At 42.4% G+C, this 12,669-nt stretch overlaps 1 protein-coding gene across 5 annotated transcripts in view; it reads left to right on the top strand.

Moving 5' to 3' along the window:
- Window positions 1-8,281, top strand: part of evi5a (ecotropic viral integration site 5a) — a 226,958-nt gene extending 218,677 nt beyond the window's left edge. For all 5 annotated transcript variants that reach the window (XM_067989928.1, XM_067989927.1, XM_067989925.1 and 2 more), the window contains one exon: window positions 6,624-8,281. In XM_067989928.1, the coding sequence (XP_067846029.1) occupies window positions 6,624-6,962 (339 nt within the window). In that variant the 3' untranslated portion in view covers window positions 6,963-8,281. The remainder of the gene's footprint in view (window positions 1-6,623) is intronic.
- Window positions 8,282-12,669: the final 4,388 nt, after the last annotated feature.

The raw sequence follows: 12,669 nt of genomic DNA, 5'->3' as shown, positions 1-12,669 counted from the left end.
CTGAAAAAGCTCAAAAAGTCTAGAATCTGAACTAGTGAAAGTAGTACATGGCTGCATTCTCATCCATTGTACTGGGGTGCCATAGAAGTTCACTTGCATCTCAACCTGGTAATGTCAAGTTTACTGGGAATGGAAGTTGTGGCACCTCTGGATGACAGCAACTATAATATGATTAAACTTGACTTGACTTGGATAAATCAATACTACAAACCAGTACTCAGCTTTGCAACTGTGAAAGGGCCTACTTCAAGGTAATAAAGGGGAAAAATTGGCTGTGGGGCATTGGTTAGTACTCAGGAGAGCTCCTAATAAGGACATTCTACTCAGCATGCAGGATAAATAGATACTAAGGACAAGTAAATGCAGATTAAAGAAACATTACCCTAAACGGATTAATAAGACAATGCAAAGAGAAATAAGTGAGAAAGTCTGTAGGGAGAAAGGTGAGGGGAACCACGAGAAGGAATACAAGAAACTGCAAAAAAAATGTATAAAAGACTCTCAGATGGGCAGAGAGGGAACTAGGAATGAACGTAGCTGTAGAAACCAAACAAAACAGTAAAATATTCTTCCATTATTGTAAAGCGAGGGTTGTCAAAGAAGAATTGAGGTATGCGGTTAAAACTGAAGATCAACAAAAAAAAGTTAACAAACTGAATGAGTGCTTCCTGAAAGCACTCACGAGAGAAGTAAGCCAGCTACTACAGGAGGTTCTACTAAACTTACTGACTGATGTCCTAGACAGGCTTAAAGGGTTCAAAAGCAAATAAATCTCTAGAGACAGATGCTATGTACCCAAGGGTCCTAAATGAGGTGAGACTTGAAATTTATGAAGTACTGACAGTTGTCATGAGGGAATCATTGGAGATCCCACTGGATTGGAAACAAGCTAATTTGTTCTCAAGAAAGGCAATAAAATAAACCTAGGTAACTATAGACACATTCTTCTTAAATCAGTAACTGGCAAACTAACGGAATAGATCATTAGCAACAAAGTTGAGGAGTTCATGTATGAAAATAACTTAGCAAGTGACAGCCACCAGAAGGGAAAGATTCTGCCTGATCAACGCCCTAGATATTTTTGAGGAAGTGGCATCACAAGTTGACATGGGAAAGCCCTATCACATAGTGTACCTAGACTTCCAAAAAACCTTCAATAAAGTTTACATAAAAGGCTACTGCACAAGCTTAAGTTAGTGGATATCTAGGTAAAACTTGACGGTGGATTAGGAATTAGCCTAAAGAGGGGAAGCAGTGGGTACGAGTTAGGGTAATTATATTGGGTCGGGAGATACACTGGGTGAAGTGCCTCAGGAATCATGGCTGATCTACATAAAAGATCTGGATTCAAAACTGTTTGGTCAAACTCATAGATGATACTAACTTGGAGAGGGTAGCATAGTCTGACGAAGAGCTAAGGAATTAAAGAAGGATCTGGACAATATTTGCCAGCAGGCAAAACTATAGCAGATGAAATTGAAGACATAGAAATACAAAGTCTTATACATCCTGACCTGGGCCAATGAGTGCTGGTAAAACTGTGACCACATGGGCGCATTCCTGAACACATTCTGGTTGTAACCATCCTCCAGTTTTCCCAATGCTGGAGGCTATTGAAATGATGGCAGGCTAACTATTCCCCTGGACCAAAGCCCATGCATACTTGGCCTACTACTACTAGGGCAAGGAACCCACACTATTCACAAGTGCACAGATCTCACTCTTGGGAGTAAGATAATCCATCTCCTTGTAGTGGTGCAATCTTAATGCCCCTTACAACAAACATGATCTAAGCACATGCAGGCCATCTAATAGAGCAAGTAATTTACAGGTCTGCATATAAAGCTGGAGAAACACCCAGAGATATGGGGTCCCTTTCTGCAGGCTAGCCTTTCAACTACCCCAAGCTGCCACAACCAGACCAGCTCCAGGGCTACATGCGGAGAAGACAGGCCCTACAATACGCCATGCTGGCAAGGTTGCTGCTGTAATCCTTACCCAAATGTAAAGAACTCTATAACTATGTATGCCCATCATTGCATTTACTGGTAAGTATTGTGAAATGTGTACTATAGTACATACTCTCCATGAAAATATGTCCTAATGGAGTATAAAGTTCTTGTATAAAATAAAATTGCAAAAAAAACCTGAAAAGTACTCCACAATTGTGTTCAAAAAGATTGATCTTTCTTTTAAAGGACTTTAATTAAGAGAAATTTGCTCAAGTGTTCATGGTCCGGTGCATATTCATGACATGTTGGCCATGACTTCTGCTCGTGACTTTTTTGCCCATTCACATTCCAAATTTCTCAATTCTGCAACTAGTAACTGGAGTCCATCCTATAACTATGCAAATTATGGATCGTTAAAATAAGTTCCCTTTTCTTGGATGCTATTTCTGCCGTGTAATATCACAACTTTATTAAAATCCTGTCCAAAAACAACTGCACCTCTGCTTCTCATTCATACTATCTAAGAAATTACTCTGCCCCTCTATCCTGAATATGCATAAAGTTAATATTACTCCCCTCAACTACACAACTCCTTTCTACAGTATCTCTCTACTTCCACATAGATATTTTGTAATTGCTGACTTACACTCAGTTTCAAATATACCCATAGTCACCTCCCATAGACACATCTATACTCTCTAGGACTTTTCTGTTAATTTTGGGGAGTTTGCCCAGTTTGAATTGTTTTTTTACCCAATTTAAAACATTTTAAATACATAGTTTGTATTACTGAAAAACAGTTCCAGCTTGATGTAACTGTATACTATAATTTGGCATAGTCAGAGGAAAGGTGTAAGACCACATCAGTGAAGTAGTATCATACCACTTCAGCTTCAAGACTGCGACAATATAATTGCAGCTAGTGGGAGTCAAAGTCTATGTTTCCAGGAATCAACTGGACCATCGGGAACTATTTAAACCTCATTTTTTATTTTTTAAACAGAAATGTTCGCTTTGTGCTAACATTAAGTTTTAATTCTGCTTATATGTGCAAGCAAACATGCTTCTTTTTCCTTAGCCAGAGAATGATGCAGGAGCCTGAATTACAACTTGGAACAGTCTACCCCGTGTCAATCTATACAAAGTACCATTTTGATACTGGTAACTAAAATAATGAGGTACCTCCTATAGCCTTAAAAAAAAAAAAATTTTTTTTATCAAAGTATTCCTCTCTACACTAACGATGGTGCCTAGTGCTGTATCGTGGGGGAAATGACTAAGTTGTTTCTTGTAGACGCAAATTTGGAAAACATTTTGACAAGTAATATCACATTGCCTATAAGAGAAATGAATATGTATCGGGATGCTGTGCAGCTACTATGCTTCAACATTTTTTTTTTCCTTTTTAAATCACGCAGGATAACATTCCCTTAGCCAGTGAGAGCAATTTGGTGGTGCTAACTGCTCCTGTGATCACTGCTGGAAGTGCACATCTGTGGACTTTGGATGAGAGCAGGATCAGTTTCAGCTGTGATGGCCTCGATGAGTGAATGTCATGTCGACACTCTCTGTATAGGCCCACGGATGAAGAATGGTCTCTGAGATGAGTTCCTGAAGGGCCACTGCTGCCCATAAAAGGATAATCCAGCGTGTGTCACCACTTTCAGAAAAGGAGGGGGCAGGGGAGCAAATTGGAGCAGCAAAAAGTACCAATCTAAATTCTGTTTGTGTGAAATGGGTTTAATATTGTTTATGTCGCTACAAAGGGGGGAAAAATGCAAAGGGACTCCTGCGATGGCTATGATTTTATCCAGCGTGTAACCGAGCTATATGGACCAGGAAGGTCTAGGGTTTGATTCCTAATCTATGCTGAGATAATTGGCCTCATTGCCTCTGGGCTAGGGAGAGGAAAATTGGGAAGAGGTCCCACTTCTGATTGTTACCCATTGACTGATGCTGCAAGCAAGCTTCACATTCCTAATCACTATCCAGCGACTCTTGCTGGATGTGCATGTGTAAAGCCAGGATCGTGCTCGGTTGTGATGTGTCCCAAAGTTGAAAAGCCTCCTGATGAACCCATTTCAATAATAGCCAATTGGTCAAGGTACAGAAGCACCATCACCCGCACCCCCCCCCCAACTCCCGGTGCCCACTGAATCATTCTCCAGCAAGATTTCAACATCTTCAGGCAGGGAGGGGAGAAACTTGAAGAAAACCTGTGCACATAGCTGTAGATGCACCTGGTATATTAGGCTTTGCTCTTGTCAAGAGCTTCAAATTCATCCATATTGAATCTTTAATGCTGTGGTGTGGATAGTGTTATCTCTTCTAAATTACTGTCTTTTTACTCCCTCCTTCCACCACATGCATAACTGACTGGGGCAGTCTCCTTCAGGTAAGTAATTGTGTATGTCCCCAGTCCATTCTAACTGGTGCAATTCATACCACTTTTATTTGTATGAGTGAAACTTCCACTTACAACAATGTAATCATTCTCATCACACTATTTTAATTTATTTATGCAGATTCAAAATGGTTGTCTTGTATACTTAACCCTCTATGGAATAAACATTTTTTGAAAAAATAACTGGGTACTTGAGTAATCTTCTAATATTGTAACATATAATACTTTTGTATAGACTAAAGAGCGAAAAAAAATTTCTCTAAAATAGCTAACATCACTTCCATGTTTTTATTCCTTTTGCTATCTGGGGAGAGTTATGAGCTTCCTTGCATTCCTTGTGCTAATGAGGTAGACTAATAGCTATAGATGCATTATTTTTTAAATCCCAATCAATCACCCCATTAAATTGGGATTTCCTGCCCTTTACTAAAAATAACTGTTTCCCCTTCTAATATCTTTCCTGTAGAATTAAGATACCCACGTTTTGTAATTTTGTAAAAAATTAAATCACTTCTACATACCTAACAAGCGAGTTACATTTTGTGTGAATTTATCCTGAAATTTCCTCGTATAGCTTTATACCTTTTTTTCGCCTTGACCAGCAGTCATTTTGTTATTGTCTTGCTTTGGGCCATTCAATATTCTTTATGTTGCAAGTCCTGAGTTGTTGATTTATGAAAAATAATAGTTTCAAAAGCAAATTAGGGATTTAGTTGAGAGAAAATCAAAAACTGGAACTCTGGTGGGGGCGGGGGGAGGAGGAGGAATCAGAAAATGGTAAAAATACACAATAGGTCTGTGATGATGTGAAAAGAAAAAAGACAAGTTAATGTTTAAGGTGTTGACCCTTTGTCAAAACAGTTCTGATGAAGGAGGTACTCCTGAAGTGTAATCTGTGTACTTGCTGTACTCTTTTTATGGGATTTAGTTGGTTCAGTGATTTTACTTTCATCTCTATTAATGTGGGCAATAGTATACAGGTGGCTTTTGCTTTTATTTAGAAAGGTTGATGTTACTCTGAGGGTCAAAGCAACTTCTCCATCAGTTATATTATGTGCATATGTGTCCATCACCAAACAAAGGGGAATGGGTACTGGATGATGAAGGCCTGTTTAAGCCAACTTGGTCAGTTAATTGAATTCAAGGTATGGTTTATTTGCATTTAACTGAAACAAGCAAATAACTTGATCAATAGCTGCATTACTTGGTAAGTACCCCGATCAATTGAAATCTGATCTTACAAATTGGATATTGGCGTGTACAGGAAAACTTGTGAATGTCTGAGGAAAATTACTGTGGGCAGAAATATATTTTTTAATATTGTTCACCCATTAGAATAAATTGTAGACCTGTTACAGATGTTTAAGAAAATATTACAAATGATAAATATTCAATATTGTGGCACTAAATATTGGGAAGACCGAAGCCATTGTCTGCAGTCCCCGCCACAAACTCCGTTCCCTAGCCACTGACTCCATCCCCCCCTCTAGCCACTATCTGAGGCTGAACCAGACCGTTCGCAACCTTGGCATCCTGTTGACCCAGAGATGAGCGTTCAACCATATATCCACTCCATCACCAAAACCGCCTACTTCCGTCTCCGTAACATCGCCCATCTCCAACCCTGCCTCAGCTCATCTGCTGCTGAAACCCTTATCCATGCCTTTGTCACCTCTAGACTTGACTATTCCAATGCTCTCCTAGCTGGCCTCCCATTTTCCACCCTCCATAAACTTGAGCTCATTGAAAACTCTGCTGCCCGTATCCTAACTGGCGCCAAGTCCTGTTCACCCATCACCCCTGTGCCTGCTGACCTACATTGGCTCCCGGTCCGGGAACGCCTCGATTTTAAAATTTTCGTCCTTGTTCTCAAATCCCTCCATGGCCTCGCCCCTCCCTATCTCTGTAACCTCCTCCAGCCCTACAACCCTCCGAGATCTCTGCACTCCTCCAATTCTTGCCTCTTGCGCATCCCCATTGGTGGATGTGCCTTCAGCAGCCTAGGCCCTAAGCTGCGGAATTCCCTCCCTAAACCTCTCTGCCTCTCTACCTCTCTCTCCTCCTTTAAGACATTCCTTAAAACCTACCTCTTTGACCAAGCTTTTGGTCACCTGTCGTAATATCTCCTTATGTGGCTCGGTGTCAAATTTTGTTTGAAAATTGCTTCTGTGAAGCGCCTTGGGACGTTTTACTATGTTAAAGGCACTATATAAATACAAGTTGTTTTTGTTGTTGTTGAGAACAATAATCATCTCCTCTTTCAACAGGTCAGATACCTAACAGGACAGAGGGGCTTCTCAGGCCCACACACTTTTGATAGGATCCATATTGTGAACCATTTAGTAGATGATGATTCATTCCACTCCTCTGATGAAGATCTAATAACTGATTCTATGAGGGTTCGTAATCTCCGGCAGGTTCCTCACCATTTTCACCGCCTCAGCAGAAATGCACAAATGGAAACTAATGATAAAGACAGTGAAGACAGTACAGACAGTGATAATGAGGATGGAACAATGAATCCTGGTCACTATAGCCAGATTAGTAACCAGAAGGTCTGCACAGCGAGTCAGAAACAGACAGAATCTTTCTCCACTACCGTGTGACCATCACTGTGAACAACATGAGGCTTTCTGGTTCATATCAAAGACCAGGTGGGCTCCAGTCATTCAGACTTGAATGCAGCTTTTAGTCTTGCCTGCTGATTAAAATAAAGGGTCTGAAGTGAGGAACTACATGGGGGTCTGCCATTGAGATGGTAGAGATGATGTATTTCATACTGGATTTTTTTTTGGGGGGGTGGTTGGGGAGGGAGGTCATTTTACCTGTTCTTTTGTCTGCCTTAACCTTTGCCAAACCTTTCCAGTATAATTGTTGTTGCCACATGCTAATATGGGAGAGGGCTCATGAAATGGACAGGAGATAAAATGTTGACAGTATTATATACAGTATCTCCTTCTTTGTCTTTTTAAACTTGAAATACACACTTCCTAATTTATTTAGAATGGGAGATTTTTTTTTCCCCTTTGCTTGATACTTCAGTCAATGGAATTGTTAGCCCCTGGGACATTGGTTGCTTATGAAAAAGATGCATCATCTTGTGCAATATTAATCATATTTTATGCTAAAGAGAACAAATTTTACTTGTTTATGACATAAATGTACCATGACGGTCTTAACAGAGGATTAATTAAACAAGTTGGTGCCTTCAAGGCACATTTTGGTCAGGAATTTGTCAGTTGACGGTCTTAATTGGGCACCAGACTACAAAAATATGTGCAATTGTAACATGTTAAGAAAGCAGCTCCACAGTATAGTGTATCATGGGCTTGCTTAGGATCCCAGCACAAAAATCTGTACCTTTAAGAAAAATACTTTTATAAGTACAAAAAAAAATCAAATGCTAAGATTGCTGTTTATAGACTTTTACATGATTTTGTCCTTTTTTTAAATTTTATTTGTGTTTTCATTTGAGGTGCTTGATAACAAATAGTGATGTACCTGTGGTATGTGTTACAGCAATATCTAATTTTATGTGTTACTTTGTTCTGACAGAAAAATGTAGTTAAGCTTTAATATAAATATCTTTTAATGTTAACTGGGAATGCATTGAGTTGCATTTCTATCATTGTATCAACCGCCCACTTAAAAAAATTGGGGATTTCAACATAGTCATGTGCTGGTTACCCTAGTTTATACCGTTCAAGGAAATGCAAAAACACTATCAAGAAACTCTATTATGCAGAGGTAAGAAAATCTCCTCAGAAAATATCCTTGTTAAATGTATGTTAGCTCTGCTTGGCAGTTGTTAACACTAGCTTTTTCACTTCACTAATGAGAATGCTTGTATAAACACTATCAGTGCTTCTCTTTTAACTTTAAATTATAACATGATCACAATAAATAAAATTTTCATGATTTTAAAGGGATAATATTGTTTCTCATTACTTACCTGGGTTTCCCAATGTCGAAATAATAGGGAACGTTGAGACCAAAGAAGGAATGAGAATTTTAGACATTGTTCTATATTTTAAAATATGCATTTCTTTATGACTGCAAATAAATTGATTTTTGTTTTCCAATCTTTCACTATAAAGTGACATTTATATGAATACAAAGATTCGTTTCAAAATTACTTCGGATAAATTGCTGTAATGATTTAATTTATCTTTGTCAATTAAGTGTGCCTTCGTAATCTTTGTTACTAACTTCAAAAGTATTCCTTTATAATCAAAACAACGAAATCCTTCAATTTCTGCCTTAACTCATTGGCCTAAATTTTAACACTGAGGCGGGATCTCAGCAGGGGTTGGCGGGGGGGTCGATAAGCTGGTGGGAAGCCCAGAAAAAGTTTTCGTGCGTGTTCGCGAGCAATCGCGACTCAATTGAAGCCGCTTAATTCAACTTCCAGGTTTCGCGTCCTCAAGCTGCGCGGCGGGCGTACCGCGCACCCGCATGACACGATTTAAAGGAAAAGCAGCCCAACCGTGGCTAACAAAATAAATTAAGGATAGTATTAGAGCCAAAGACGAGTCATGTAAAGTTGCCAGAAAAAGTAGCAAGCCTGAGGATTGGAAGCAGTTTAGAATTCAGTAAAAAAGGACCAAGAAATTTATTAAGAGGGGAAAAATAGAGTATGAGAGTAAACTTGCAAGGAACATAAAAGTGGACTGTAAAAGCTTCTACGAGTAAGTAAAAAGAAAAAGATTAGTGAAGACAAATGTAGGTTCCTTACAGTCAGAAATGTGAGAATTTATAATGGGGAACAGGGAAATGGCAGAGCAAGTAAACAAATACTTTGGTTCTGTCTTCACAGAAGAGGACACAAATAACTTCCCAGAAATGCTAGGGAACCAAGGGACTAGTGAGAAGGAGGAATTAAAGGAAATTAGTATTAGTAAAAAAAAAATAGTGCTGGAGAAATGAATGGGACTGAAAGACGATAAATCCCCAGGGCCTGATAATCTGCATCCCAGAGTACTAAAAGAGGTAGCCATGGAAATAGTGGATGCATTAGTTGTCATCTTCCAAAATTCTATGGATATGGAACAGTTCCTGCAGATTGGAAGGTGGCAAATATAACCCCAATATTTAAAAAAGGAGGGAGAGAAAACATGGAATGACAGACCGGTTGGCCTAACATCAGTAGTAGGGAAAATGCTATTGTCTATTATAAAGGATGTGATAACAGGACACTTAGAAAATATCAACGGGATTAGACAAAGTCAACATGGATTTATGAAAGGGAAATCATGTTTGACAAACCTACTGGAGTTTTTTGAGGATGTAACTGGTAGAATAGATAAGGGAGAACCAGTGGATGTGTTTTATTTGGATTTTCAGAAGGCCTTTGATAAAGTCCCACATAAGAGGTTAGTGTGCAAAATTAAAGCACATGGGATTGGGAGTAAGCACATGGGATGGTCAAGTTACTATCACTTTCTGTGCACTTTTTCACCCCCCCCCCCCCACAATCGGGCACCCACCTCTCCCATTCACCCCAATCCTGATGCAGTGTGATCAATCTGTCTGATCGTCACCCTCTGATGCACCTCATTCGTTGTCAGCCTGACCCGGAGCAATGCATCCATCGGGTGAACCCATCACCCTCACTGACTCTCACGTCTGTACTTTCTCGCCTTGTGGGAGAAGATGGTGCAAAATGCAAGGGAGAGGAGTCTGACTGGAGCGGGGCCTCCACAAATCATGGCCCTTACAGAGGCGGAGGAGGTGGCCTTGGAAGTTAGCCCAGCGGTGAAGTGCCTGGCCGTCGGGGATGCCAAAACCCTGCAAACATCTGGTGACAGAACTTATAACATCCCTCACACACAACGTGAATTAATGTTATGAATGATTGACCTGTTGCACACCTCGGTATGCTCATCGCAATGTTCCTTATGCGATGAATCTTGATATTGCTGCATGTTCTCTTCCAGGGCCATCAAGGAGTGAAGACATGGACAACGGCAATTCCTCAGAGGAGCTCCCTGCCTCTGAGGGTGCACCATCGCACCTTAGTGAGCCATGTACCAGCACAGATACTCACACCTCAGTGGGTCCTATTAGAGAGGTATTTGGGTTGTCACCTGGTGAGTCACCACACACAAGTGAGCATGAGCAGACACTGGTGGCAGGGACAGCGGTGGAGAGTCCACGTCGGTGGACGTACTCCTCTCCAAGCTCTGCTCAGCTTGGCACAGATGCTGTACCCCGGGAGCCATCCTTAAAAAGGAGAACGATAGAGGTACAGACACATCTTCGCGACGCACTGGAAGACTTGCCACGCTCAGCCTTCACATTGACGCAGAGTCCACCTCCAGAATTAGTGGACTGGTGGCGCAGGTAAGTGTGGGAATGTCTGCGGTGGAGGGAATGGCAGCCTCCATTGCACTTCATGCATGGCTGTCTAATAAGTCCATACAGGCCCTGGCAACGGCCATGCGGACTCTGTGAACAATATGCTGCCACCTTAAACAGGCAGACAGAAACATAAGCACTGGCCTTACAAGGCATCACACGTGTCCTCTAAACTGTTGTCTAGTAGAGTGGTAAGAATGATATGGCCCTGACCCAGGAGAGGGATGATGGCGAAAGGGGACATGGAAGTGGGGACCCCATTCAAAGCACCCCCATGTCTCACCCTCAACCGGTACCCGCAATGCTGCCTCCTCTACAGATGGCCAAGACAGTCTCTGCACAGGCGCAGGTGGAGCAGTCTTTGGTGGGGCCCTCACGAGCTCCAAAACCCAGAGGCCGTAGGCTGAAAGTATCTAAGCAGTCCGGCCATGATTCTGAGCCATCTGCCACTACCTCTGCTGCGGCCACAGGGGATGAACCACATAGAAGCGCTAGGAAAAGGAAGTCTGAGGTTTTGTAATCATCAAGGGTGTCTGATAGAATGTCACGTTTTTCATTTATATTTGGTGTTGGTTAAATGCACATTAAATGTTATGATTCTCACCACCACTGCCATGACTTGCCCATTCTTGAGCCCCATTTGTGAAAGCGCCCTTTCATGTGCTTCATCATGAATGGCGAGACTTGATGCCACCCATTGGGTGCATTTACAATGGATGTGTGTGGTGTTGTAGGACTGTTTTGTCCAATTTGGGGGCGGGGGGGTGGGGGGGGCGGCTGCTGGCATTGGTGGTCATTGCAGGTGGTCTGACTACTTCACTATCGTCACTTTGCAGATCTCCTTATGAGAATCTGTAAAATATGAGTAACTCCCTGGCGTCATGAGTAGCCAGGTGAGACACTGCTCTGCCAATGGTTTGCCCATCGTCCCCGTCCCCCTTCTCCTCCTCCTTTTCTTCGAAGTTGATGGCAGGTGCAGATGCTTCATGAGCGCATGGGACCTCATCCACCAGTAACCCTCTCTGTTGAGCGATGTTGTGCAGGACGCAACATACGACTATTATTCTACACACCCTCGCTGGTGAGTACTGAAGGGCTCCCCCCGATCGATCCAGGCACCTGAAGCTTATCCTCAGCATTCCTGTGGCTTGTCCAATGACAGACCTGGTGGTGATGTGACTGTCATTGTACTGCCACTGTGCCTTGCTGTTGGGGTTCCTCACAGGTGTCATGAGCCACATCTGCAGGGGGTACCCCTGTCTCCAAGGCACCAGCCCATAAGTCTGTCTTGTGCGTGGAAGAGGGCCGGGATGTTGGATTTTCGCAGAATGAAGGAATCATGGCAGCTGCCAGGGAATTTGACACAAACCTGCAGAAACTTCTTCCGGTGGTCGCCAACCAGCTGCGCATTGATGGAGTGATATCCCTTTCGGTTGATGGACAGTCCTGGCTCATGTGCAGGTGCTTGGATTGCTACGTGTGTGCAATCAATTGTGCCCTGCACCTGTGGGAAGCCAGCCAGAGAGCTGAAACCCGCTGCTCTCTCAGTCTGGCTGATGTCGTCGATGGGGAAGGTGACGTAGTCTGGTGCCTTGGCAAACAAGCCATCCGTGACCTGTCGTATGCACTTATGTGCAGTCGACTGAGAGATCCTGGTAATGTCACCGGTGACGCCCTGGAAGGATCTGGAGGCGAAGATGTTGAGGGCAGTGGTGACTTTAACTGTGAGGGACAATGTGTGGCCACCAGGCCCAGCCGGGAGCAGATCTGCATGAAGGAGCCTGCAGATGTCTGCGGCCACTTGGCGACTCAATCTGAGCCTTCATAGGCACTGCTTCTCAGAGAGATCCAAGAAGCCCAGCCTCTGCCTGTACACCCTCTCACGTGGGTAGTGCCTCCTGCGACCTCGGCCCCTCCGTTGGTCCCCTCTTTGCTCTTCTGCGGGTCCTTATGGCG

The sequence above is a fragment of the Heptranchias perlo genome, chromosome 9 (genome assembly GCF_035084215.1).
Source record: "Heptranchias perlo isolate sHepPer1 chromosome 9, sHepPer1.hap1, whole genome shotgun sequence".
NCBI classification, from domain to species: Eukaryota; Metazoa; Chordata; class Chondrichthyes; order Hexanchiformes; family Hexanchidae; genus Heptranchias; species Heptranchias perlo.
Note: the sequence above shows the minus strand (reverse complement) of the source record. Positions and strands in the feature narration are given on the sequence as shown.